This window comes from Takifugu rubripes, chromosome 3 (assembly GCF_901000725.2).
Source record: "Takifugu rubripes chromosome 3, fTakRub1.2, whole genome shotgun sequence".
In the NCBI taxonomy this organism is placed as follows: Eukaryota; Metazoa; Chordata; class Actinopteri; order Tetraodontiformes; family Tetraodontidae; genus Takifugu; species Takifugu rubripes.
The window spans coordinates 12,733,823-12,761,696 of NC_042287.1; the positions used below are offsets into that span (position 1 = coordinate 12,733,823).

Sequence of the window (27,874 nt, forward strand, 5' to 3'; positions counted from 1 at the left end):
GTGACTAGTGCGCCCAGCCCCAGCACCCAGAGGTCAAAGGTCATTGCAGCAATACTCTGACTTGATTGAGATTTATTCATTTTATAATGTCTACATTAAGGCTGCACAATCTAAACTCACGGGATTAACTGGGATTGCTGGGAAACAAATCAAACAAGAGAGCACTAACCAGCATATGTAATGCCAGGTTATATCCCATAATAAACATCCCAAAAGTGTACTTGTGGTGTGCAGGAGGCCATTACTTGGCAATACATCAGTTTGGAAACAATTAAGCCCGCTGCTAAATGTCAGCATGTCTTTCTCCCAGACCAACATGGGCTATAAAAACACATCTTAAAAAATGGTGCCGCGAGTCGTAAAGAGCAAATGAGCTTTTCAAGATTTTCAGTTAAAACACGATCATGCGTTTCAGTGGGGTTCTGCGGCTGATCGATGTTTAATTTCCTCAGAGAGATCATCCGAAGCGATTCCTCACCTCTCTCCCCGGCATTCTAGGGTCACACACTTTAACACCCTCCATGCATCACAGGAGCGGGCGAGGATACGTAACCCTACGGTAAACACTAGATCGGCACCAGACCAAGAGCCTCACATTCTTTAAGCGGTTGCTGCATTGAAAGCAGATTGTTTGGGAACCTCGAGTGCATCTGGGTTTACCTCACCCAGCGGTGTTCCAAACTCATTCCATCCTTTGTAGTTTGGGTTGATGGACAGGCCACAGAGGGAACCAGAATCTGGGATCCTGACATATGTAGAGGTCCTGACTCCAGCAGGGTTTATAAAAGTACTTGACCTAAAGAAACACAATGCTGGTATGGTGGCACGTTCAGCGCCCTTCATATCTATGGGATATGGGAAACATCCCTCCGTGTAGCCAAACGCCTTCTAGGAAGCTGATCCAGCTTGTGAGACACACTCACGGAACATTTACCACCATTAACCACCACTAGACCGGGTCACAGAGGTTCCTCCCATTCTCACAGCATACACACATTACTCACTCACACACTCACATCCAGAAGTGTCTCCAATCAACATAATGTGCACGTTGGACCGTGGAGGAAAACTAGAGTAGAGAACCAGTAAAAGGCCACTAGAGATGGAATCTGAAACCCAAAACCTTCTTTCCCTGTGACTTTAGACCGTTAAGTATATGGATCCTTTGCTGCAGTTTAATATGGGAGCAGTTGGCGCGCCTGTGCGAGTGTGATGTGTGTTTAGAACACAGCTGACTGGCAGCGTTGGGTAAAACAACCTTCCTCGGCTTAAGTTGTATAAACTTTGCAGATATTCCCATCACAAAGATGCCGGGGGTTGGGAAAATCTGCGCAACGTTAAACATGTTTATGCACGAACATGCTAGCATCTCTCTTCCAATGACCTGGTGCTCTGGGTCTCTTCAGCTGGATTCTGATTCAAGACTAACTCACCTAAACAAAGAAACGTGATGTAGTTTCACCACTGTCAGCTCGCATTAATGTCAATTTTCTTTGAATAATTATTATGGCCCGTGGCCCTTTTGCTATTGCGCCTTAGCTTCTGCTCATTATCGGGCTTAAATTTAATTTTCAACAGATGTTATTTCAGATAGCTTTATGTTTTCTGTCACCACATCTTTAGATATCCTTTTAAATTATGAATGCAGAGCCTAAATGAGGCTGTTGACACACATGCAGACATGGACGGGGAGTGGCCAACTTTGTATTTATGTTCCCATTAAAGACAGATGCTACCCTGGATAAATCTGCCATCACAGGAGGGTCTGTATGAGGACATGAGCCTTCAAACGAAACACTGGATGGTGACCTTACAAGAGGTTTTCTACCCTGCTCTTGCGGCTGTGGGTCTTCCCTGTAAGTACAGAATAAATGTTAGTGTGGAGCTGTTTCTTGAACCTCAAACCTAAATATTTCTTACCAATCTGATGCTAATTGTTTTCCCTCAGCTAACATCGTCACCTTTCTGATCATCTTGAGGAGAAACTGCCTGCTGTCCAAGTCGAGTTCCCTCTACCTGATGGCAATTTCTGTGGCCGACAACCTCGTCCTGCTCTTCATTGTGGTCGTGGAGCTTTCTCTCAAGTACCACCAACGGGAGCCCTTTTGGAGTTACGAGCCGTGGTGCAACCTGAGGGACATTTTTACCTATGGAGCGTACAACGCCTCAACGTGGCTGGTGGTGGTGTTCACGGTGGAGCGTTTTATAGCCATCCACACGAGGACATTGAAGACCAAAGTATGCACTCAGAGATGTGCATCATGGGCAGTGATGTCCGTCTTTGCCTTCAGCCATCTCTTCGCTATTCCTTACTACTGGTCTAACGCCTCAGTCCACAAGAACAACCAGACCAGATGCATCTACAACCACAAAGCCCCGCCTTTTTTTATCCACACCCTGGTTTGGCTGCAAACTTTGCAATGCTACATAATCCCCTTCTTTATCATACTCACACTTAACGGGCTGACCCTGCGCCTTATCTCTCTCAGCAACAGGGTTCACGCGACTGACCATTTGACCTCCGGGGTCAAAAACAAAGTATCGCCACTGCTTCGCTCCAGGAAGAGGAAATCCGTGGTGCTCCTGGTGACCATTTCCATGAGTTTCGTGCTACTTTCTGTCACGCGGGCCATCACCCAGATCCTCCTCCGCACCACTCACATGTACAAGATGGACCGGAATGACTACAGCGTCGGGATGAATATAGCGGCGGACATCGGCACCATGCTGTGCCTGAGCAACGCGGCTGTGAACATGTATCTGTACGTGTGCACTCAGGGAAAATTTCGCCAAGAGCTATTCATCTGTGTGCGACAGATGTCCACCGTCCTGTGCAAAACCAAATCCTAGACAGGTGTGCTAGCTTCCTGTCTGCCTGTCTAATAAACAGGCTTGTTTGAAGGTTTGCCTGCAGTCTTTGTGGACAGAGGAAATGACTGTCATAAACCTTTAATGACTTTAACTTTTCTCCGTAAACAAAGCATGTAATTGACACAATAAAAGTTTAATTCTTTTTTTTGCCATTCTATTCAAAGAAAAGGGCTGACTTCCCTCCTGATGATGTACCATAAATCACTTTCAGTCGCCACGGTGTACTTTTGAGTTAATTTCCTGCTGCGTTGGTTCGGCACTCATACAAACACGGGCCTGACATTTACAACCACCTTTGTTATTGGGGACGGCTTGTCCGGATTTATAGAAGTGAAAAATCGGAAACCTCTTTAAATAACCATGACGTGATCCGGCTTTATTGAATGAGTGACTCGTGTGTTCACAGATTACATACAGCAAAGTCACTGCAAATCTTTGTAAATAGCTTCAGTTTCATTGGAATATCAGGTTGAAATGCTACTTCTTCTTGCCGCCTTTGGGAGCTTTTTCTAATCCCTGGATGTACTTCCGAGGAATTTTAAAGTAATCTGAAAATGAGATAACAGGGTTAGACAGTCCGACTGCGCTTGCAGTAGATGTTGCATTTTTAGGTTTCGAACCTAACAGCAAACTGCCAGCCTGATGAATCTGGTTGCCTTGGACCTGGACCAGGACCTTGTCTTTGGAGCCTGGAATGGGCTGTAAAACAGTGCTGGCCTGCACTCTGTGCTGCAAAGTCGTGGAGACCATGGTGGGATCTAAACCGTACACCTCCAGGTTCTTTATCAATGTGACCTACAGGCAGAATCAGGCAGAGAGGCTAAGAAAGGCCCTCTTATCATTGATAATTAGGATGTAAATAAAAAGCACCTGAGGATTTAAAGCATCATTTTCTAAAAAAAATTCCTAATCAATGGCTGATAATTTACGTTGTGGACTAAAAATTTGGTACCTTTTTATTGGAACCTCGTGAGGCCACGGAGATGTCGATTTGCTCAATGTGACCTTTCTTTATGACGGGCGCTTGTCCAGGAAAAACAAGTTGATAACACTCCTGCATTCTCCCCAGAGTTCTGCAAATCCACAGAACAGATGAAGAGATATCAGTGTCGCTCAAGGTTACCAAGAATATGTTTACAGGAAGAATAATTTTTTATTGTACATCGGGGTCCAGCACGAGTTGGACTGTACTGAACGTTTACCTGCTAAATAGGTCATCCCACTTGAGAGAATCCACCTCCTGAAATTCAGATTTCTCCAGCAGACAGTCACACAGAGTTGGGTTTATGCTCACATAACTGTTGGAAGGCAAAGAGAATTTACCAACATGAGCGTCATCTGGTGAACTGAGCTAACCCTGCGCAGGCACGGGGTGGGAGGTCAGGTCGCCAGTCCAACACAGGACACCCACATGTGTATACTGTGCATGGCTGTAGTGAAGGAGGTAAAAGTCCTCTAGAAGATGCCCTAAAAGGGTTACAAACGTGTTTCTGATTGTTGTTTAGCTACTAACAAGAACATCTGTAAAGGCTTTGGAACAAATTCAGCATTTGTATACAGTCAGACAGTACAAATGGAGAAAATTCAAGACCACTGTTGGCTGTGCTGGACAGAGCGTCTGAGAAAGACCAGGGATCACAGCTAATGCAGAGATCATGAAAAGACCCAAAAATATCTTTTTTTCTGTGGTTAAATTCCATGTTTCTCCTTCCCCACTTTCTTCTGTTTGGCTTCTGACTAGCAACACATTTTATAAAACGGACGATGCGGTTTTGAACAGCTGCACGTGGGAAACGTTGGAGATAAATTTTGTGACCTGTGAACTAATGACTAATAATAAAAACTAAAAAACGAATAATCACATGACCAGAAACTGCAAGCAATTAGTGGGCCTCTTGGGGCCTCCCAAGAGGCCCACTAATTGCTCCTGCGACCACTCCTGCGACAAATGTGATGATGATGGCTCTGCTGTTTGACCTCCTGGTCCTTCTATGTTTACATAGTTTCTTAATGTTCTACATTTATTAATGGAAGACACCGTAATGGTCAGAGCGAACATATGGAATTCATGATTAAACTCCCCTGTCCTCAGGGCACGTGCTTTTTGTTAACAGACCTGAGGGTCCATGTGTCATGTGACCTTGATGCATTTTACACTCTCCAATCAACCTAATGGGAAAGCTTTTAGACTGTGGGAGAAACTAGAGTACCAGGGAAAACACATACAGGGTGCCGAGTCTGGAATTTAAAAACCAGACCCTTCTGGATATGAAGCACCTGAACTTATCACTGACCCACATGTGTGCAAGAGTCTTCATGTTACACACCATTTCCTCACTGTGGCCAGACACATTCTATCATTTTAAAAGCAGTAAATGCATTTTCTGATTGTTGCTGAACAAAACATGTTTGAAATCAACAAAGAACCCTTAAAATTAAATTTTCACTCTCACTTTAAACTGTGGCAGCTCCATATCACACATCTAAAATACTCCATTCGGTTTACTGAAACGGTTATTCAAAGCCATTCCTAGTTTGTCTTCCTTAGCAATTTAAGCATGGTTTTCTATTAACCAAAAACATTGAGGCAAAGTTCAGGTTTACATATTACATATTTCAAAGTTGTTTATTCACAACTGAACCTCGTGTTGCTCAGCTAGAGACAGTCTCAATCACTTCTTCTAGTACTTACTTTTTATTGTTTTCGTTCACCAGTTCGTTGTTCTTCACATACTCTGTGATTATGTTTCTCACCTCGGAGGGTTGTAGTATCGTTCCTTTCCTATGGGGGAAGCAACGGCAGAAACAAGAGAGCATTTAGTGAAAAGCAGCGAGCTTCTACACAGAGAATGAAAATGGGGAAGGCGTTACAGTATCAAATACAAACACAGCTAGAGAACATGTGGAACAAAAGCAACTTCCTACTGTTTTTTTATGTTAACACTCCAAATTTCCAAGGTACGCCTGAAATACTCATTGAGAGTTTATGTCGGGGAGAAGAACAACATGCACATACCTCTTGTTTGCATCCAAAAAGAGAGGCTCTGTCCGAGCAGAGACAGAATACAGGATTACGATCTCAGGAGGGCAGTAAGGAGTCTGTCCTTCTCCTGCGTCCATCACACATGCTTCCAGATCTGCCTCCTCCGGAGCTCGGAAGGAACGGAGCCTGTGTTAATTTTTATGGACCAGACAAGGAAAACACATCATCGATGCGAATAGTGACTGGTGGATCGAAAGTTTGGATATCAAGGTTTTTTTTGGCTCACTCTTCATTTTTCCAGTCCACCTCCACAATGCTCTCCACTCCCTTGGTCAGTTCTTTCAATCGCACAAGGTTGTGCCGCTGCATAGCCTGCAGAAACTTGGACAACTGTTAAAAATAGAAAAGAATTCCAATCGTTATTAATCAATGACTGTACGCACTTGGATGAAGTGAACTATTTGAAATATCTGGACCTTTTTATAGCTGGATTTCTTCATATCAAGCTTCTTTCCGCTTGGGCTGATTTAGAGAAATGAGAATTTTTCTCCCCCATTTGAAATCAATTATGACTTAATGGTTACAAAAAGATTAAATTTACTTTACCAACAGGAAAACATGTGGTTACGGAGAAATGTGCTGGTCAAGAGAGGAAGCTCTGACTTCTTCACTTTCTGCTTGAGAGCGTGAAGGAAGCACTGCAACAGCAAGGCGTCCATGTCCTCTGCAGGGAGGGTAGAACTCGGCTCAAGTCCCTTCATCTGACTCTTAGCATAAAAGCATGTTCATTTTCCTTCATATCAAAATAATCTCAAATTCCCAAATATTAACAAACAAATGCCAGGCATACAGAAGGGATCACCATAGTAACAGTTATTTTTGTACAATGAAAACATAACTGTATTTATCCAAACGAGTTACTCTTATCTCCTTAAATACAGTACTATTAGCCAACAAAAATGTTTATTACTAAAAGGAACTTAACACCTTTTTTGTGGTTTTCATAATGATGCTGAAAGGCATTATTAGGGAGTGTCTGCATTTATTGAACTTTCAACTTTTTTATTAAAAAAACATTCACCAAAAAATATTTATGCACGTTTTTTGTATTTTGGTAATTTAGCCCTGGAAACAGCCACAATACTGCTCATTTTTGCTTTAAGATGACTCATTGAGGCTGTTTTTAAATGCATCAGATTTGTTTTTTGCTCAACATCCCTTTTCGAAGATGTTACTGTATAAAATACCTTGTGTTGTTTTCTGGTCCTCTTGCTCATCCTCCTCGATGCTCCGTTCATTCTCCTGTTCTGCCTGTACGGTCAGACTCAGCTCCTCGATCCCACAACAGGCTTCACCACATGGACTCTCCTCCTCTTCTTCCTGCTCCTCCTCAGCATGGTCACATTCTTCTCCATTTGCTTCTCCACCTTCACTCTCTAGATCGGGCAAAGCCGGAGGCCCCGACTTGTCTCCAAAAGACCTATTTTATAATAGCAATAAATCATGTGTGATGGTATAAATTGTCTTGTTTACAGGTGCGATCCAATGGAACTTTTATTCATAGATACAAAACAAAAGGTGATAATCACACAAACTGCATCATGTGAATAACAATAATAATTAAGAGGACCATTTAATGCAATGATGAGTCATCATAAGATTTATTTAGTCCCTGTTGGATGAAAGTCAAGCGCAACTAATCACCGAGACTGAAGAGAAGCTCACTGTGGTCAAACAATATTTAAATCTAAAACTATGAAACATGTCACATATTTTCAAGATGGATGGACACTTGCCAGGTCATAGTCTCAACATGTCTAGATCTCTAATAAATTAAAGGAAAACAAATCCACACAAAGTTGACAGCTGCTTACCAGAGATTATCCATGTACGTGTGAAGAACACTCACTCCTCTCCCTCTCATACCAGAGCTGAGCATCTCTGCGCTGGACAGTGCAGCAGTACCAACAGCAACAGGAGCTCTGCAATAACCACAGCACCAGGATCATCATGAATAATTAAAATTTCTATCAGTAATACAGGTATCTCACCCAATTCCAAACAACTGATTGAATAACATACCTGTTGCTTACTACTGTAACAGCACAGCAGTCGCCCTGCTGCACATGTGGGAGACCACTTGAAGGCAGCACCACACCTGGTAACATGAGATCTTATAGAAAAGGAAACCTTCAATGAATAACAATTTAAATGGAACCACAAGTATATATTTTAATAATTATTAAAACTAAATAAAATAATGGTACCTGCCCCACTAAGCAACTTTTGAATGACAGGAGGCCATGTCCTAAATATTGGGAGGAGAGCAGGGTAGCGCCAAAGAGCATACACTGAAACATATCCCAATAAAAATGTTAATCAAGTGGGGCTTACAGAATTTAATTACATTAACAATGATGCTTTTTCACCTGTGGGGTAAAGCCGTTTCTCCAGCTCAAAGAACAGAGGGTTTTTGTGAAGGACATACAGTGTCACAGCGTCACCCTTGTGTGCATAAATCTTCACTATATTTAACTCCTCTTTATTGGGGACCAACTCAGACAAGTCATCTGCATCCAGTGAGGGAAAGGCTGCAGCAATGTCTGCCCTAAGCTTTCTCCTTAAGGTTGGAACCAAAACAGCATCAATCAGTCAGTCAATTTATTTTTTACATGTGACGGTAAGTATAAACACAAAACAGAATAGATAGACAAAAGGATATTATTGGATCTTTCTGTCATAACAACATTTCCTCCAAATTAGAAAAATAAGAGTGTCAAAAAATAACGGTAACTACATTAAGGGACGAAGAACTCGGCTCACACTGTTAGTGTTTCAGTCTATAATTATAAATATTTTAATATATATATATATATAGCTGTTGAGGTCTTGTTCACTGACTGCAACTTTACAGCACCAAGATCAACATTTAGCGAGTCCTGGGCCAGTACAAAATAAACTCTAGATAACTGAAACTACTCATGAATGGGGACAAACATGAGCAGCAACACTGAGTTACCTGTCTGAGCCTTTGATTGCAGTGTTGGATTTAACACGAAACGGTCGCACAAACATGTTGACAAATTAAGAACTAAAACGATTTTCACATGTTCTGGTACGAGATAACAGGGGAAAAAATACAAGTACACGGTCAAAAAACTAAATATCTGAATTGGATTTGGCTTAGCTGTCTTGGGTATCAGCTGTTCCTCGGTGGACCACGATGGTCCAACATGTATTTACTTCCGACGTGAAACTGTAAACGATACATTCGAGAGTTCCGACCACCGAACGAAGCATAACTATGTTAAACGATATTAATTTATTATTATTATGATCATTATTTTTAACAGAGGAGCTGGGAAAGATGGAGTGTTGGTTTGGCACATTCCTTCACTCCATTATGGCAGGAATGACAGGAATTTTGTTTTTTGTGCCTAAAAGCCACAACATTTTATTCCAAATACACGTGAGGGCAGGCAACAGTTATATAATAAATAAAATCAGCGCAAGTAATTCTGCACAGCCTGTTGCACATTTAAACCCATTGCAATTTGGGGGTGGGGTTCCTTATACTTGTGTTTTATTTCTGAGTCAGTTATTTCAGTATAAGAAGAGGATTCATACAGTGCAAAACAGTAGCAGGTTGTCTGGAAACACCAAAACTTAATGTGTATAGACAGCTACAGTCTGTGATGCTCCTTTCATCCTCCTGATCCGCCTGTACGGTCAGACTCAGCTCCTTGATGCCATAGCAGACTTCAGCTGTCCTGGTCTCCTGGACTCTGCTCCTCTTCCTCCTGCTCCTCCTCAGCATGGTCACATTCTTCTCCATTTGCATCCCTAACTTCACTCTCTAGATCAGGCAAAGCCAGAGATCTCGACTTCTCCCCAAAGACCTATTTTATAATAGCAATAAATCATGTGTGATGGTATAAATTGTCTTGTTTACAGGTACAATCCAATGGAACTTTATTTCATAGATACAAAAAAATTGTGACAATCACACAAGCTACCTGCTGAAGTTCTGGAAGCACCTTTCATACAGCATTTCCATGATGCAGCAGAAACTTTATGTACAAACAGCTCCGTGTACAGATAGCACAGTCATAGATCATTGAAGGAGAGTAGACACTCTCACAAAACCTGATTCTCACAATAATTTCTTCCCACTGACAGCAGACTTTTCCTCACAGATATGAAATCACAGAGGCGTGCAAGTGATATTCATGGACACCACAGTGTTGTGATAACCGTGGCACTGTTTGCACACGAAGCAGGTGTCCACAGCTGCAGACAATCCTCACCTCCCTTCTAGCGTTAAATTTATGATTTCCTGTAGCCTTTTTTACTTTAATGAGTTACATTTTGCAACAGGAAAATTTCATGTACTTATTTGAAAATAACAAAGCCACCAATTCACAGCCAGACCTGGAAGGACGAGAACATATCGGACAATTTTTTTTGTCAGAGCACTGACGAGGTACCCTTGAGCAAGGTACCAAGCCCCCAAATACTCGCATAGGGCCCTGTGATCAGCTGCTGACTCCCCCGGGGATGTACCCTGCCTTTGCACATATCCAGCTGGGATAGGCTCAAGCACCCTCCCTGTGAGCTTGAAAGGGATAAAGTGGTGAAGAAAATGAGCGAAAAAACGAACAGCTTATGAGTAAAACATACTTGAAATGTGGAAAATAAAAGAACGCAGTGATCTGGCAGAGAAGAGAGGGTGCACCACTTGACTACTTAAATACACAGAGAGAGAGGAGATAATTAGACACAGGTGAACCACATGAAGGTAACCACTGTGGATGCAAACCAAAGGAGGGAACATAACTCAAGCTGAGACAAGAGGAACAAAGAAGCTTTGAAATGAACCAGGAAAGACATGTATCAGGAATGACAGGATCAGTGTGATGCTAGGGAAAACTAGGAACATCAAGACAGCAGAAGTCCCCCAGAAATACTGGACAGAATAATAGAATAATTCACAACTGCATCTGGACAGGAAAATACAGACTAAAAAGACAAGGACATCGCACATTATAACAATCAGAAGACCAATTAAGTGTTTGTATGAGCAGATTCAAATAGCTGTCATAGTCATATTAACTCTGCTGCGTTGCTTGATCCCCCAGTCTCCTGGCTTTGATTTGTTTTTGAATCAGCCTGCTTGCTTTTCCCAGCCCTCCTTCACACCCTCTAAACTTTAATTAATGAAGCCAAATAGAATAGTTTCATAGCTTGGTCTTGTACCCAGTGCCTGATTTGAAGCAGGATTTTTTTTTGGCTTGTGTGAAATCCTCATACGTGGGTCAGCCTCAGTCCGGTCAACCTCTCCCAGTTTGTCACCCACTGCCGCTATTTTCCAGAGAATGTGGTTTTTATTCCCACACTTGGAGAAGGCTGGAGTGTTTGAGCCTGGGCCCAGGGTCACCCACCCATGAGCTAGGAGAGGACAGATGACAAAGGTCCCATACATTAACGTAGGGGAGGTCCATGCATGTACATTATAGCTTACTAGATGGAACTTGTCTAGAAAACCCTCGCACAATCCCTGTGATGGAAAGACAAATATATCCTAGAACCTCCTCACGCAATATCTGACTGGATTCACGTTAATTTTCTGGACAACCAACATAAAGACTTGCCATTATCTCTTCTCTCCTCCTGAAGCAGGCTCTGTTTACGCAACGTAAACAGTCACTTTGAATTGATTCATCGGCAGCATTTACTTACGAAAGTTGATTTCCTGTCCTGGAGACCTTTCATCTTTTTTCTCGTTAATGGACACCAACTGAGGTAAATGATTTCCAGACCCCTTAAAGACACAAAATATAGAGCACGAAGTCATGCAGAGGCTGCTGTCTGGAGTATCATGAGGGTCTCTGACCTGACGTGCCAGGCATAATTGATATGATGAGGAGCCTTTTTGTTTGTTGGTTTTGCTCAGATATATTACATTAGATTACCGGTATATCTAATTGTTGGCCTTCCTCATCACGAAAGGTAAAAGAAGAGACGCTAACATTCTTACATATCATCAGTATTCCTATCAAGGAAATACTGCAATTTATTACATAATTTTTATTTATTAGAAGGTAGGTTAAAAACAATAGTTTATGGAATGAAAGCTAAACTGGCTTGTGTGACTTGTGATTTAGTGGTTGTTTGTTGTTGTTTTTGAGACTTTACTCACGTTCCGGGTTCAGAGCTGATGTTCGATGTCGAGCCAGTTGGGAAAGACACGCTTCCCAGCCCATGTAAGTTGTGAGTTTAACTGTCTATTGTGAGGAATAAACAAAAGAGCCTCAACCACAGGCACTTTGGAGAGCTGGTAATAACTCGTCGCAATAGACACTTTAAATTAATCTGTCCCGTTTTGTTTTAAAATCTGAATTTGGCCACAAAGCAAAATAGCAGTATTCTCAAATGGTTCAATACATTGAAGAACTGCAATTCACAGATTGATTTAGTTTATTTTAACAATCGACAAGATAAGAAAAGACTGAACATGGAGATAAAAACCAAAACAAATGATCTTAGCGAAGAGCACATGCTCTCGGAGGGGACGTACTGATTTGACACTATAGGATAGAACTTGGTCAGAAGACACAGGTGAAACACATAATCTCAGAGGAGAAAACACAGGGCACTCATACTCTGAGCCACAGGGGGAACACAGACAAAGAAAGTCAGATGTTTTTGTTCACTGCTGATCTCCAGAGTGGAGCCAATATTCAACCTGTGAGCTACGTAGCTCCTGGTCAATGGATCACATGTGTTTCACACACACACACACACACACACACACACACACACACACACACACACACACACACACACACACACACACACACACACACACACCTACCATCTCAACTAACCCCCACCCTAACGCTAACCGTAACCCAACTCACTAAAACTTTTAAATTGAGTATGTTAACCTTGAGTCTATTGTGAAAGATGTTGCTTAACTCTCTTTGACACTCTCTCATGTACAACTTGCCCATTTTTTCCATATTTTATGGATTTTTATACTGACTCTGAATGTACACTGTTCAAACAGACATTTCAAATTATCCACTTTTACGCACCAAAGAAATTTCTTCTGTTGAAGACCTCTCAGAATCCGCATCTCTGGCTATACTTTATTACAGGCAGATTGACAGCAGACTTTTTTGTTTTTTGGTCTATTGTTGTTATTTTAAACCCAGTCACACATACCGGATTTACTTTCATATACTGCATTTTTAACTTCCAGTTCGCAGTGTCAGAAATCCCGACTGCTGCAGACTTGTCCGGGTTTGCTCCACGTTGACCGGTAAAGAAAGTACAGAAGATCCTCTTCTGGTTTCTCACACCACCCAAAACATCCGGCAACTTTATGTCTTGAAATAGTCATATGCCTAACTTCAAGTCTTAGGAGACGAATTAAAGGAGACTCTCAAAGTTCCTCAAATATGGAGAAACAAATCAGCACCCTCTAAATCACAGTTTGGGGAATATATTAAGGAATCCTTTTTTCACTGCCTGTGGCTCAGATCCACTGTTTGAAGCCCCTCCAATTCAGGAAATTATCAAATGAAGAGGACAGTCCGGGACACCGAGGGCTGAGCTTGCACATGTGAAATGTAGCTGCATAAAAAGATACTTGATTAGCACAACAATTGTGTGCTTTTGACAGGCAAATGTAAAACAAAAAAGGCCATTGTTACACCTGCAGTTACACTGAGATGACTCGTCTGACATATGTTTCGGTGTGAACCGTGTTCAATCTTAATTCTACTGACTGTCACATTTAATTTAAAACGCCTTTAGTTGCAGATCCAGGGAGCCACGTCAGCTGACTTCACAGATAGCAACTGTGAATGTCTCTTGTACATAATGAATTTCATGGTGGCTGCAGAGCCCTTTGATGATCTTGGCGAAGGAATTCTGCAGAAATTCCTTAGAATAACCAAGATTATCAGAGAAGCAGCTTTGCTGGAATTTCACTATTCAACTGCAGCTACTTTCACTCAGTTTGTGAGTCGCAGCTGCTGAATAAAAGCTAAATGAATATAAAAAGTATGATTTGTTAGTGAAGTTTATGGGAAATCAGAAATGAAATTTGCACCAAATATTTATATGTATTTATTGTCGTATCATTTTAAAGTTACTGACAAAGGTTGTTTTGACCACAAAATCTCTAAAAATATGGCAAGTGCTTCACTCTAAAGAGTCCCATCTGTGTGTCCTCATGTTGCCTCTTCTCAGTCGGGGTGAAATTATTAGTGATTGATGTCTTTTGTTTGATCAAATTCTTTTGAGTTCTTTCGCGATCTTCTTGAAAGAAGTCTTGAGCACGTTGGGGGGTTGGGTCCTCTGGAAGAAGCGCAGGATAATGGTGGTCTTCTGTCAGCCGACGCCAGCCTGAAGTCACACGCCGCCACTCTAGTCTATAATTATCAAAAACAGCAAGTAGCTGAAGAAAGTAAAGAAACGTTTGAGGAACATGAATGTGGTCAGAGAGTAAATCAAAAAACACATAAAGCCAAAATGGCTCTGCATTATTTTTATTTACTGTATATATAGCATGCTCCAGATCAGTGGATCATTAACACTGCATCCTTTCCTGAACAGCTACCAACAGTAAACATCAAGCACAAGTTCCGAGCCCCTGATAATGGCAAGGCATGACACGGAAAAACAAGGTTGTTAAAAAGCAGATGTGTAGGCTTGCTCCCAGATGGGATTGATATGGCTGGGGGTGATATGTTACAGTATGAGTGGTACATGCAAGTGGAAAAATGTAAGTGCTCTAATGAGGTAAGTTCCGGCTGCGTTCTGAGGGGTATACTTAAACTATACCAACAACATCTTCCGCTCAGTCTGAGAAAGACACAACCACGTTAGCAAGGAGGCCACATTTTCTGGTATATTACTGGGTAATATCCCAGATTTGGAGTATAATGGACAAATTTCTTGTTTTTCTGCCAGTGAGGACGTGGATAATTGCGTTCCTTCTCATAATGGGACTTGGAGATCTGGGCTTCGGCCAGCGTTACAGCCAGTTTCAGTGGCTGTCCCACTTGCGTGGTCGTCACAGGTATGCGAGCTGGAGGGCTGAGGATGCCGAATGCCCTCTGGAGTGTGACTGCCCTTCCGCCTATCCCACAGCCATGTATTGCCACGACCGCAATCTCCAGCATGTGCCATACGTGCCCTCACACATCAAGTACATCTACCTGCAGCACAACCAGATCAGCAGCATCCAGGACGGGGTGTTCGATAATGCTACCAACCTGGTCTGGGTTGTGCTCTTCAACAACCAGCTTGAGTCGGACAAGATAGGCAAGAACCTGTTCAGCAAACTCAGGAACCTGGAACGACTCCTCCTGGAGCACAATCAGCTCACCCGTGTGCCTCCAAACCTGCCACAGTCCATCAGGGACCTGCGACTTGCTCACAACAGGATCTCAAAAATACCCTCCGGCTCATTCGAGGGGATGACCAATCTGACCAGCCTTCAGCTCCAGGCAAATGTCCTAGAGGATGTTAGAGGCGCATTCAAAGGGCTGAAATCCCTCACCATCCTGGACATGAGGAAAAATAAGCTGAAGAAAATTCCCAACAGTCTACCAGAGGGGCTACAGCAGCTCTACCTGGAGTTTAATGAAATAGAGAGCTTGCCGGCTCGTTTCCTCACCGTACTCCCCAAACTGCAGTTTGTCCGTTTGGCTCACAACAAACTGTCAGATAGAGGACTTCCTGCTGATGTTTTCAATACCAGCACGCTGGTTGAGCTTGACCTGTCCTTTAATAAACTGGACAAAATTCCCTTTGTCCATAGAAACCTGGAGAATCTGTATTTACAAGCCAATAGGATCAAAGGTATGACCATATTCTTGTTTTTCTTCTTCTCATTATTATAAATATAAGAAATAGAATGTTTTAATCAGTTTGGGCTTGTTTTTATCTCGTAAGCAGGACCTTCTTATCACAAAATGGCTCTTTAATTGAGATTACGCTCAGTGCACTGCACCAAATATAGTGAAATACACCTTATTATATGATTTGCTATTAATATTGTGGACAGTCTTGTACTCATATGTTACTATAGGTTCCGCCTCGCATAAGTCAACCAGCAGGTTTTGTTTTTATTTTTTTTCTAGTCATTTCAATGATCATGTGCTTGAGTTATGGCTCTAATGTTCATTACATGATTGAATTTAACAGAGCGCAGCATTTAGTGTTCCCTCCTCGTATTGGTTGTGGCACATATACGTGCATCTGTCTCTTCAAATCAGAAAATGTTTGACTTGAACTGGGGGAAAACCGTGTTGGAGCCAGGCCTTCATAATAACTTAAGGGATCTGCAGCTGAGAGAAGAAGAAGCACCAGAAGGGAGAAAACATGGAACCAAATACAGCTCTGCTACCTGATTTGTCTCTTTTGAACGACCTTGGATTTCGTGCCCGTTTTTCTCCAACACACCTGGTTGAAGTGAAGCCACGCAGGCCACTATTATGGCGATAACTGAGAGTGTTGACAGGGATGCTTTGGAGTTGGAACGCCAGCAAGTGCCACTTATTTCTGGAAGATGTCTTCCATCAGGGTTAGCCCAGAGCAGACTTTCTCCAGTTGGACTAGTGTCCTGTCCACAGTGTCAAAGGTTCTTGTCTAGTGACTGTTAGACTGTGCAACAAATGAATGGCTAGATGCCGACTCTTTGTATTTAACATCATTGAGATTTTGTGGTTACAAGGATGGTAAGAAAGCAAAGGGACTGGGACAGACACTAGCATTTACGTAAACACGTAAGAAATCCATAAGCTTTGCCTGCAATTCAAGAATTTAGATCTGTTTCCAACAGGTCTAGTCAACACTGAGCGCTGTTATTAACACTGCATTTGAAGCACATACGTAGAGTTGTTTTATCTTTTATCATTATTACAACGGATCCTTACAGTTGGAATTTTCAGTATTGTTGACAGTTTTTCCCCTCAGATGCATTCAAAAGCAAACATTAACTGCATTCTTGCAGAGTTTTCTCTGAGCAGCTTCTGCAGTACCGTCGACATGACGGACTTCTCCAAGATGAGGATGCTGCGCCTGGACGGCAACCAGCTCAGCGCCAAGGACATTCCCAGCGAAGCGGCCTACTGTCTGCGGCACGTAGCCTCCGTCGATGTGTAGCGCCGCCTGATGCTTCTCATTAATTCCCTTGACCTCATTCACAGTCTTTTGATTTACTCTTTACTTAGTCAAAACACTATGATTGACCTGTATTTTTGCCCCAGTACTACTGTCATTGTTACAGTTCCAGTTTCTCCAGTCCAGATTAAAAGCATATGGACGACAGCATAAAAGCTAAGAAGACAAATCCCTTCTACAGCACAACATGTCTTGATCGAAGTCAGAAATTGGAATCCTCTTAAGTGACGACTGACGCTCTCTGGTTTGAGCAACTTACCTGGATAAAGTGACACTTCTGATCTTTGCCTCCACCATGTGGTGCGAGACAAGAAAACAGCAATTTGCCCACCAGATAGAACCCAACGCCTGCAGTAGCTTCATTCATAACCTTTAAATTCAAATTCTAGAAACATCTATAAGCTGTTCAAATATGTGATGGCTATAGATTAAAAAAAAAAAATGTTATTTAATTTTTTTTGTATAAACATGATCTTTAAATAAATTCAATAGCCAGTAAATTACATCCTGCTCATATTTGTTTATAATAGTTGAAGTCAGACAAAGTTAAAAGCACTCCCCACATATTTAGCATTGAAAACAATCTTTTCATCTACCACAGCTGCCTTTAATTGTTCACAGAAACCCAATCAGCGGAATATTTCAGCTCTTTTAAGGAGCAATGTTTTGGGATGAAGCACGGATTTCTGCTGGCACGTTAGTTGTTTGGGAATTGGCAGGTAGCAGCTCGTCTTGCGCCGCTTGCTGAGGATTGCTCTGCCTAGACTGCGGTAGAGCTGCGGGTGTGTTTTTCCTCAATATTCCTACTTTTAAAAAAACAAAGGCCAGCACACATGTGAGAATTGTATTGACTTTCTTTGTGTGGGCCTCTGAAAAGCACACACACACAATGGATCACATGTGTTTCACACACACACACACACACACACACACACACACACACACACACACACACACACACACACACACACAAATGGCTCTCAAAGAGATTATGCAATTGTAACGTAAGAGGTCGGCATGGATCCCATGTTGTGTTTTTCAGTCATTCTCCTTTGCAGCTTAATCAAGAGACATTTGCATCAACGTGTGAGTGCATCTGTGCTAATAGGGGGGCTGCAAAAATGCACAGACTAGAGTTCAGTGGAAGCCTTGTAAAATGATCTAATCCATGGGTGTCCAGTCTTCAGTTATTGTAGTCCAACCGGGTTTTGTGTCCATCCAGGCAGAAGATTGCGTTCACTCAGGAAAGTGGGATCCCATGTGAATGCTGTCTACCTGGTAGGGCAGAAAACCTGGCTGAACTACATTCAAATCACCCCTACATTCAAATCAATTGCAAAAAAAATATAAAAACAACTGAAAAAAACAGTTTTGAAACTGTAATGTTGTAGGCCAGCTAAATCTAAACCGTGCATGTGATTTTATGAGCCCCAGCTCCACATTCTGGTCAGCATACCCATAATTTAAAGTTTTACCAGGAAGACGTTTAAACAGCCTAGAACTGCTGAATCATCTAAACTGCCCATGTGTTCCGGCCAGAGGAGTGAGGTCATCCTGCTAAAAGAACAATCCAAAGGCCATGCGCTTTTGTTTTGGAAGCACTCCTACACCATATTCACATCCCCGCTGACCTTGCAAAGCACATTATGCGATTCTGGCATGGAGATTTTTCGAAATGCTGTCATAAAACTGACTTACTTGATCCAATTCCTGCTGTTGTGACACTGTTGGAAATGCAGGGAACCCCGCTAGGATGGTGGCTGGTAAACAATTCCAGAACAGGCATCCTGAGAGCTGCAATGGGCCGGAGCTCAGAGGCTGGTCAGGGAAGTACCTAAACAGGATCAAAACTAATCATTAGACACCAAAATTGATAAAACAAGCTGAACTTAAGAACCAAGTATGGAGGCAAAAACCTTGTCAAAGTACTGGAAAAAAACTCTAAAAAACATTTTTAAATATACCTGTAGATGTTCTGCTGCCCTCTGACCTCTGTAGCCACATCAGCCGTCGATTTTCAGCAAATATAGATGGTCCAAATATGGACTGACACCATTAAAAGCAAAGAACAGACTGAAAAAATCGCAGCTTAACTGCTTGCGTCACGTGCAAATAAGCTTATGTTGCTTTAGAGTCATGCTTAGTTTTCCCATATAATTGAATTTCCTGCCACAACCTAGAATCTAAACATACCAAAGGTGGTCAGAAAGGTCAAAGCATGCTGATCCAGTGTAAGCTCCAAACTCAGTGGGACATTCTTATACGCTGTTTGACTTCAAGGTTAGCATCATCAAAAACTCAAGTACACCCACTCCCAACCACATTATCTGGATTTAATTCTCCAAGTTGTAGACAGCCCAAAATTCAGATTTTCTAACGCACATTTCAGTACCCTCATTTTCCCTCATTTGATTTTGTTTTTAATCCCTGTGATCTGATTCTGCCGGTTTCATATAAAACTCCGCTAGTAGTCACACAGCTGGAGATCATTGGAGTCTTGATTTGGAACTGATAAAACTTTTTATTATCAATAAGAATAGAGTAAAACTAATAAATAAACTTTTTGGGTGTGAACATTACAAACAGTGGATTAAGTAGAAGCAAATGGAGACACATTACTCAACACGTATAAGTAGTGTAAAAATACAGTTAAAAAAAAAAAAACAGTTAACATGGACTTAATATACACAGCATATTATTTCAAATGAGATCCATCCACCTGTCCAGCAGACAGGCAGGAGACTTGGATACATTACACATATGATGCTGATATGAAAGCACATTCATGATGGATAAAATGTACAGCTTCACAAATGCTCTGTAGGTCTGTCACTGCAGTGGCGCCGTCTTTCCTGCCTACGGAGACGGAGAGAAATACAGACGTCAGCATCGGTGCGAGGTGAAGTCATGCATTCTACAAAGACCACCATCAGTGTGTTATGGTCTGTTCCTGCGCTAAAAAGCACAATAATATGTAACTTACATCACTGTGGCTCCATCTCTATGTCCTCAAGGTCTCTGCTTTTAATCCAGATGGCAGAGGCATGTGTTAGGATCGGCAAACATGGGGAGATAATTGATCTGTTAAACCTTTACAGTTTAAAATGTTCTCACCTTGAGTTTGTGGAGGACTTAGATTTGTGGGGGCTGCGAATTTTCTGTGATTGGAGGAGGAAAACACCAGAGTCACACTCGCCACTCCATTTCACATCCCATTATTAAACAGAACAACAAAAACATAGACACTTTACAGTAAATGCTAATGTTGCAAACAAGACACAATATGTACGTGTCAGTCTATAAATGACGTTATTATTTTATCTCAGGGCCGAATGTGTTTCTCGTCTCTTTTTTTGTGCTTCTTTCTGCCTGAAAAACATGTTTCTGTCCAGGTACTGATGGAAACGGTGTACTTGTTTGCTCGTTGTTAGTTCCTGGACATTTGTTCAGTGGTAACAAAGCTGCTGACTCATCATTGGCTGCTAAGTAAATTACTTTTGAGCTTGTTTGCACTGTCAGTAATGCAGACTTGTGAATGTGGAGATAGTCCAAGACACACAGACTACTCTGCATGTTCCCTGAGACTTGTGTCGCATGCAGCCGTTATAACTGCAGTAATAATGCTGTCATATGACTGCATTTCAATAATTAGTATATTAGACTTGGTCTGAAAGCATTTTAGCTCCAAGGAATTCAGCCACCCCATGATTCCACATATATCCGGGCCAGAGAGATGCATTTCTCCACATAATAACATTTTATGATCCTTGATGACGAAACACGCAGCTTTCGGAAAACAGGGCGACCTTACGTTTCAGTATTCTGTACCTCAGCAAATGAGCTTTTCAGCATTTACCTGGATTATTTAAGTCTCTTTTGGATATCCACGGACAATGCTGGTTGAAAGAGTCTGTGCCAGAGCACATACAGTGATAAACTGAATGTCTGATAGGTTTATGAGGATTCAGAACACACAAACTCAGTTCCAAGTGTTTCATTCAAGATAGTTTCATTCAAGTTGCTGCCGTTTTCAAAAAAAATAAGTCTATCCATTTTGAGCCATCATAGAAAGACAGCAGTGCAACGGACTAGCAGCCACGGAGGGGGACAAGCCTCATTGTATTAAAATATTTTAGTTTTAAATGCTATTATATATTGTAAATGCTAAATGCTATCATATGCTGTAAATGCTAAATGCTATTACCATATATGCTGTAAATGCTAAATGCTATTATGTTGTCAAAAAATATCTGGAAATTATGACATATTGCATATTTGGAGTGACAATTACTTGAGAGATGAAGAAGGGCTGTTTTTACAGCCTGTTTTTTTAAAACTATATATACGAACATAGGCACAACGTCAAGCCATACAAATCCTTTGAGTCTGTTGCATACATTGCAGATATCCAACATGTGCAGCATTTTGTGGTCAAACACCACATGTTTTTTCCAGTATGTCCAGCATCCACCTAACACTCTTCATGTGCTGGAGGGAGCGTCAAAGAGATTCTGGTCTATACTTTTTTCTCGTAAGAGAATATAAATTCTAACGGCGCAGAAACGGTGGTACCTTTTTTGCTATGAGACAGTAGAGAGTAACTATCAACAGAAGTCCCCCGCAGATAGAGGCAATGATGAAGCCGAGTTTGTACAAGTCTCTGACGGGTCGTCTGTGTGAGGCCTTCGCTGACTCTCTACTATAACTTTCTGTGAAAAAAAAGTAAAAAAAATCTTAAAAATAACTCCTCTTTCATCCAAAAGAGATAGTTCTTTATTAAGAACTAATGAGCTCTGATTCCTGCGGCCCTAAAGACAAGCATCGCGTTGGGTATCGGCTCTATTTCAGGTGTCTTTACTTTCCTCCCTATTTACAAACGTCTTTATTAGTCAGTCCCGAAAGTTGAAACACAACATTACTGGAAGACCGTCGCTGAATGCTATTGATGATTTCCGAACTTCATACTAAGCTGGGCTGAGACAGAAATATGGCAAAGCAACACTGTAGCGGTGACGGAGGGGGCCCCCCAAAAAAACACAGAGAAGAGCATGTGAATGTTACTGTACACAAAGGACCATGTCTATGCATTCTCCATAGATTAAAAAAATTACATCTAGACTTCTACGCACACTGTTTTGTCTCAATTTTGACACGTTAGCCCCCTTTCCACCTCGTAATCAGCCTGTTTTTAGTAAATTTTTTGGAAATTTAAAGTGCGCTGAACACACAGATTACCAGTTTTTCATTTCATTTTCTTTTTTTCTTTTTTTTTTTTTAAATTTGGCGTAAGGTACATCACTTCCTGATAATAATATTCCCTGGAAATGTTGGTCAAAAAGGGGGCCAGCTACATCTGGCAATGTGAATACCAGTCACCAGTTTATTACACGACACACGTAGTAACAGACCATTGAAATTACACACTCCCACCTTGGGACAAACTAGAGCCTCTAGTCACAGCATGTAAGTGGAACACAGCTGATCACAGGTCTGCTCCTCAAATAAAGATTCCCACCTGTAAAAAATTGGGTGGATGACTCTGTAGGTAGCTCTGGGGTGGAGCTAAAGGGCTCTGTGTATTCCTGCTGGCATCTCCAGTCCAAGGGCACTTTGCTCATCGTCACAAGCTCCCAGTAGAGGGAGAGCACCTCTGACACCCCCTGCAGGGCCTCTAACGGAGACCCGCTGTAGAGCATTTCAAAACTCTCTGGCTTGTCCTACAATAAATTCCAAGAAACACAATATAAACATTTAACCACACTGGCTTAGATTCTCATAGCAGGGAGCTGCCGACATCTTGCAAACATGCACGAAGCGCCCACTGACCTCAATTTCCTCGTTAATCTGAGGGACACATTTTTGAGAGTAGATATTGAGGATGAGCGCCCTCAGGGACTGAACGTAGCCGTCGTTGACAGAACCCCGGGTGTACTTGAAATGGGTGGTGAGGAGCTCCAGGATCCAGGGCAGAGCAGCTTTTACAAAGCAGCATTTGCTCTGGGGATGGGGGAGGGCCGGCACAGGCGAATAAACCTCAAATCTTGCCACATTTCTCGGAAAGTGTAAATCAAAGAGTTTATTAGAAAACCTCAAACTCACCAAACTTTGCCTCTCTATGAATGTGTAGGTTATGGAGCACCCACTCCTCAATTGATTATCCATCTTAAAAGTAAGAAAGGTAAGATTTCCACCCAGACGGAAGAGATTGTGTTCAGAAGTTCTCGTGTTGTTGCACCACTTACCAGGTGCCTGACTGTCAGCAGGTGTTCCTTGGTGATGGAGTGTCTGCATGGACCAGGGATCTCCGTCGTAATCAGAGGGAAACTCAGGAACATAAGGACACACAGACACTTTACCTGCAACTGACAGAACCAGACATCATCCCCTCCACATTTGTCCTCCAACCAGGCAAAATCCAACCATGAAAACTCAACAAACCCATTTCCTCAACAATAAGAATTTAACAGTTTGATTTGAGGAATCCAGCTGAATATATGCCAAGAATCAGTTAAATAGAACCAGTAAAACAACATACGCTGCACAACGCTGTGTGCAATTTAAGACAACATTTTTTTTAAGGCTGTAAATAACAAGATGGAGATTGAAGCATTTATTCCTACCTCTCACTTAGAATGAGCAAAAACATATTCAGAGAGTAAGCAGTCTGATTAGCAGGTCACAGAGGAGTAAGAAGACACATGTTTAACATCTCATCGTCTTGTCTTCTTTATCCCTTACAGGGTCACAGGAAGGGTGCACACATGGGTGAAGGCTGGGTCCACAAGTTCATCACAGGCCCCAATGTGAGCGTGCAGGCATGTCAAACTCAGTCCTCCAGGGTTTTCTATCCCACTGAATGCATTTTCAGCCTGGTAGGACAGAAAACCCGGCAGGATCGTGGGCCTCGAGGACTGAGTTTGACACATGTGATTTAGGGGTTTAAATACCTTGCTCAAGAGTACGTTGGCAGTGTTCTTGTACCTTCCCCTACTACCACAACAGCTTCCATGTTTTGCCCACACTGGGGTTTGAAGCGAGAACCCTCCACTTCTCAGCCCAGCCCCCAAGAGACTGAGCTAGTGTTAAATGTTTAACATGAATGAATTCACTTGTGCAGCTGAATTGTTTCAGTGTGCAAATGCAAATGCAAAATTCAACACTCAAGACAAGTATAGTTTGAAAGGGCAAAATAAATTTTAAAAGCAACAAATAAGAAAGAACACCCTGCCTAGCATGTAGGGTATTTCACATGGGAAAAAAAGAAAATCCACAAACTGTATGAGAAAAAGCCACAAGGAAATATTCACCACGGCAGAGATACAACAACCATGTCAGCCGGGTGAGCAGGGACGCACCGGGCATCGATCCAAACACGCCTCAAAGGAACGTCAGTTCACCAGTTTACAATTTAAGTGATTCAAATCTGATTCTATTGCCTTAATGGCTGCAGACCACATTTAATTCAAACTGGAAACCCCAAAATGGGTTTGGTGAATAGCGTTAACACCTGCCAAAATGAGGATATTTGGACACATTTATTGAAGCTCGCAATAAGTTTTAGCTTGTTTTCAGACACAAATGGAGAAATTTAGAATCTCTCTGCAGGTGTTCAGAGGAGTTGAGCGGCAGGTTCAGCGCCACATGCATGTGGTGCTCATATGCAGACCTAATATAAGCTAGCTAATGCATTAGAATCATGGGTTAGAGTGACTTACAACGCCACCTACTGGAGCGCAGGGAACAATATTCAGGCTACTTGGGACCTGGCATTTGCGCGAAAATCCTAGATTGTGTCAAAATTCACGTGAGGATTTTTTTCATTTTGTGCTTGTAGGATCCATTTTTTGTCCATGTGAAGTAAGTACTTTTAATAGATGTTTGACTTTATTAGTGCTTGTAATAGTGCTTTATTTGTTTCTCAAACATGATTTATTAAAAATATGTTAAGTATTTGTTTGATAGGAGTGTTTTTCATTTGCAAAGCAAAATGCATTTATTTGTTGATGGTGTTTTTGATTTGCAAACATCAATGTGGTTCTTCTTGAATGGAGCAATTGTAAACCATGTTGAGTTTGTTTGTTGGCATGTACTTAGCTCCATATAATTCTCTGAAGATGGATGAGCTCAGAATTAATCACTGACTGAAATGTGGAAACCATAGATCTAAATTTTAATTGGTGGGTTTCATTTAATAATCCTTTTAATCTCAGGAGCACAGATGTTATTTGTCTAACAGGAAAAGCGACAGGCGCATTGTGGCTATACGTTAGAGGGCTCCAGTATGGGTCACCGTCTGTAAAAATGTCAGTTACAACATGTTTTCTCATATTTAGTAACTTGTGATAACTAATTTACTCACATTTAGATCCGAAAAAGTTTAAAAGTAAAAGTAAAATAAGTACATACAATGCAAGTATGAATGTTAAATGTAAGTGTTAAAACATAATCTAAAATGCTATATATAAACAACACTGTTAAATGTAAATCTAAATATTATATGTAAATAAAACTGCAAATGTTAAAGGTCTGTTAAACTAAAGCAAACAGCACACAGCCACGCCCACACTTGATTGGATTGTTGGACAAAGTTGGAAGGAAAGCTGAAGCGAAATAGACCTGCCACCTTCATGAACTTGGCTACAGTAGTTGTGTCTACATCTATTTGCACTAACGTTACTTTTCTCCTGTTTCTTCTGTCAATATTTTAGGGCAGCTTATAGTGCCCCGTCAAATAATGCTCCTAGTGACACAGTGTATGCAGTTCTTAAATTAGCCGATATGCAACCCAACATATCTTACATACAAACTCTTACTAAATTTATTTGATAACATTTTGAAACGCACTTAGAAAAATATTTCTGGTTGTGAATTGTGGTGAGGTACTGCCCATGCGCAGATCCACGGTACGACAGCGCAGCCGTGGGTGGGTGAGGCCGTGCACTGTTTAAGATGGAGCTTCAGCACGTTCAACATTTACATCGATAGAAGATTTAGAATAATGTTTAACATTTACATTACTTTTTTTTTCTTTTTTTTTTGCATTTTACATTTACTGTTAGATTTTGTCAGGCTGAGCCAAATGTGTGTAAATTAGTGTTCACATTTGTTTAAATATAATAAAAATAGTTTTATGTGACATCGCCATCCTCGAGGAGGAAGACAGAAACAGACGCATGCTGTCCAAAAGAATCTTTCTCACTGCTACAGAGCGACTCCAAACTTGACTTCCCTTCACTTGGTGGAAGGAAGAACTGAACAAAAACAATTGCTCCGCTGTCCTTTTTCTCTTTTAAATCATGATGCTGCATTCTTGACAGAGCTAGCAGTTAAATCCTGACGATGAACTGGACATCCCTGGCTATGAGGACATCTCAAACAAAACATTGCTAGAACATTCTTTCAGAGGTTTTTGGTAATGTTCTCCCCCAGTGTCATTTTTTTTTTTACGCCTCTGGTTAATAGGGCGACGCCTTTGATGATGTTTAAAGTAAAAGAATCTGTTGTCACATCAACCCTATGACTGGTCATAAGGCACATGAAAGCAGTGACAATAAAATATGGCACACCTTTTCGATATAAATGAACACTAATGCCAGCGTGCCTCAAACATTTGCCTAAGAAAGTCATGAGCAGGGTTTCCTTGCTGTGACACCCACTGCGAGCGTAACTTCAGGAGAACCAGGAATAACATCTAAAGTGGTCAAACAGTGCCCTCTACCATGCAAGCCAGGTCTCGGAGAGCAGCGTATCCACACTCCTGAGTTCATAGTGCCTGCAACCAAGCACATTTTGGCAAATGCAACCACAAAATGGACTCCAGATGGATTTAATCTTCCCACAGAGGATGAAAAATTGGGGACAAACATATGTTTCTCACACTGCTGACAAAGCCCGCTGAAAGGTTTTTCTTCCCCCAATCATCCCTCTGCATAAGACATGTCGCTCATTCTGATGCAAAAACAGTCAGAACTAATTTGAAAATATTAATTCCAAAATTCATCTCGTTTATTGTCTGTTTCTCTTAAACGATTGGTATTTGACATGAAAACGTCTAAAGCAATTCTTAAAATAAGACTATGATGCGACACGTGTCCAGCCACTACAGTCAATGCAATCAGGGGCGACCCGTTAATGCGTTTATGAACATATAATCCAATTGATGTAACCTAATAAAGCCATTAATGCTGGTGCTTTGGTGGAACGATGAAAGCACATGATGCTAATGTCAGCTGTCACACGAGGACTTCTCTCCATGCCGTCTATGCGTCCGAGTCGTGCGAACGTTCAACTCCGCACACAGCCCACATTTCTCCAGCAGTAAAGTTCTCACCTACCTTAGCTTTGCTCTGAATCAGGGTTGAACCAAGGATGGTCATCTGGTATGTGTTTGGCAATGGAAAACACTAAATTCCTCGGTCACACACATTGAAGCAAGGAGATGCCCTTCATATACTTAAGTCCCACTCCAGGGGAAGACATCTGATGAAAGGTAAATCAGACACCTAGTCATGTGTTGTTCTTTGCTGGTTCATTGCCTGGTCTCCTACCCCTGCACAGTTCAATCACTGACTGACTGTTTCTCCTGTCAGACAGCCCTTATAAAGACCTCCCACCTCTCCTCCTTCCCTCTACCAAACGCACAATATCTCACTTTGTTTTAAAGTTTCAGGAGAAGACTGAGTTTAGGTTGACAACAGTGGAAAAGCATCGTATTACTGAGAACTAAATGAATTGTCAGCACTGTTCGGCTCTTCATCATTGCTCTTGTTGGACCAACTTATGAGCAAAGTAACACAGATTTTTAAAAAGTGCAGCATCTTC

The 27,874-nt window shown here is 41.7% G+C and overlaps 4 protein-coding genes across 9 annotated transcripts; 2 read left to right on the plus strand and 2 right to left on the minus strand.

The window, feature by feature from the left end:
- Positions 1 to 1,785: 1,785 nt before the first annotated feature.
- Positions 1,786 to 2,819, plus strand: LOC101076028 (probable G-protein coupled receptor 139). Its single transcript, XM_029834027.1, has 3 exons — positions 1,786 to 1,856; positions 1,949 to 2,400; positions 2,490 to 2,819. Exons 1-3 carry the CDS (start codon positions 1,802 to 1,804, stop codon positions 2,508 to 2,510), a joined length of 528 nt encoding a protein of 175 aa, XP_029689887.1. The 5' UTR covers positions 1,786 to 1,801; the 3' UTR covers positions 2,511 to 2,819.
- A 401-nt stretch (positions 2,820 to 3,220) lies between these two features.
- Positions 3,221 to 9,099, minus strand: eif2d (eukaryotic translation initiation factor 2D). The gene is made up of 15 exons (XM_011602542.2): positions 8,874 to 9,099; positions 8,284 to 8,474; positions 8,122 to 8,205; positions 7,937 to 8,027; positions 7,729 to 7,836; positions 7,102 to 7,334; positions 6,461 to 6,578; positions 6,331 to 6,376; positions 6,141 to 6,244; positions 5,888 to 6,040; positions 5,564 to 5,653; positions 4,074 to 4,169; positions 3,824 to 3,944; positions 3,492 to 3,666; positions 3,221 to 3,419 (listed from the first exon to the last, which is right to left on the minus strand). Exons 1-15 carry the CDS (start codon positions 8,927 to 8,929, stop codon positions 3,349 to 3,351), a joined length of 1,737 nt encoding a protein of 578 aa, XP_011600844.2. The 5' UTR covers positions 8,930 to 9,099; the 3' UTR covers positions 3,221 to 3,348.
- Positions 9,100 to 12,958: 3,859 nt separating this feature from the next.
- On the plus strand, positions 12,959 to 19,487 carry fmodb (fibromodulin b). 2 transcript variants are annotated; one of them, XM_029834026.1, is made up of 2 exons: positions 12,959 to 15,730; positions 16,147 to 16,210. In XM_029834026.1, exons 1-2 carry the CDS (start codon positions 14,809 to 14,811, stop codon positions 16,155 to 16,157), a joined length of 933 nt encoding a protein of 310 aa, XP_029689886.1. In that variant the 5' UTR covers positions 12,959 to 14,808; the 3' UTR covers positions 16,158 to 16,210. The 2 variants fall into 2 exon arrangements, with proteins under 2 accessions (XP_029689886.1, XP_003963400.2); XM_003963351.2 differs by lacking the exon at positions 16,147 to 16,210 and adding an exon at positions 16,884 to 19,487 and having other exon boundaries at positions 12,962 to 15,730.
- A 67-nt stretch (positions 19,488 to 19,554) lies between these two features.
- Positions 19,555 to 27,618, minus strand: csf1b (colony stimulating factor 1b (macrophage)). 5 transcript variants are annotated; one of them, XM_029833076.1, is made up of 9 exons: positions 27,388 to 27,618; positions 23,296 to 23,415; positions 23,153 to 23,215; positions 22,880 to 23,050; positions 22,569 to 22,770; positions 21,626 to 21,762; positions 20,168 to 20,211; positions 20,037 to 20,071; positions 19,555 to 19,909 (listed from the first exon to the last, which is right to left on the minus strand). In XM_029833076.1, the coding sequence occupies exons 1-8, from the start codon at positions 27,427 to 27,429 to the stop codon at positions 20,038 to 20,040; spliced, it is 813 nt and encodes a 270-aa protein (XP_029688936.1). In that variant the 5' UTR covers positions 27,430 to 27,618; the 3' UTR covers positions 19,555 to 19,909; position 20,037. The 5 variants fall into 5 exon arrangements, 3 of the variants coding, with proteins under 3 accessions (XP_029688936.1, XP_011600845.1, NP_001292530.1); XM_011602543.2 differs by having other exon boundaries at positions 20,037 to 20,074; XR_003887741.1 differs by lacking the exon at positions 21,626 to 21,762.
- Positions 27,619 to 27,874: the final 256 nt, after the last annotated feature.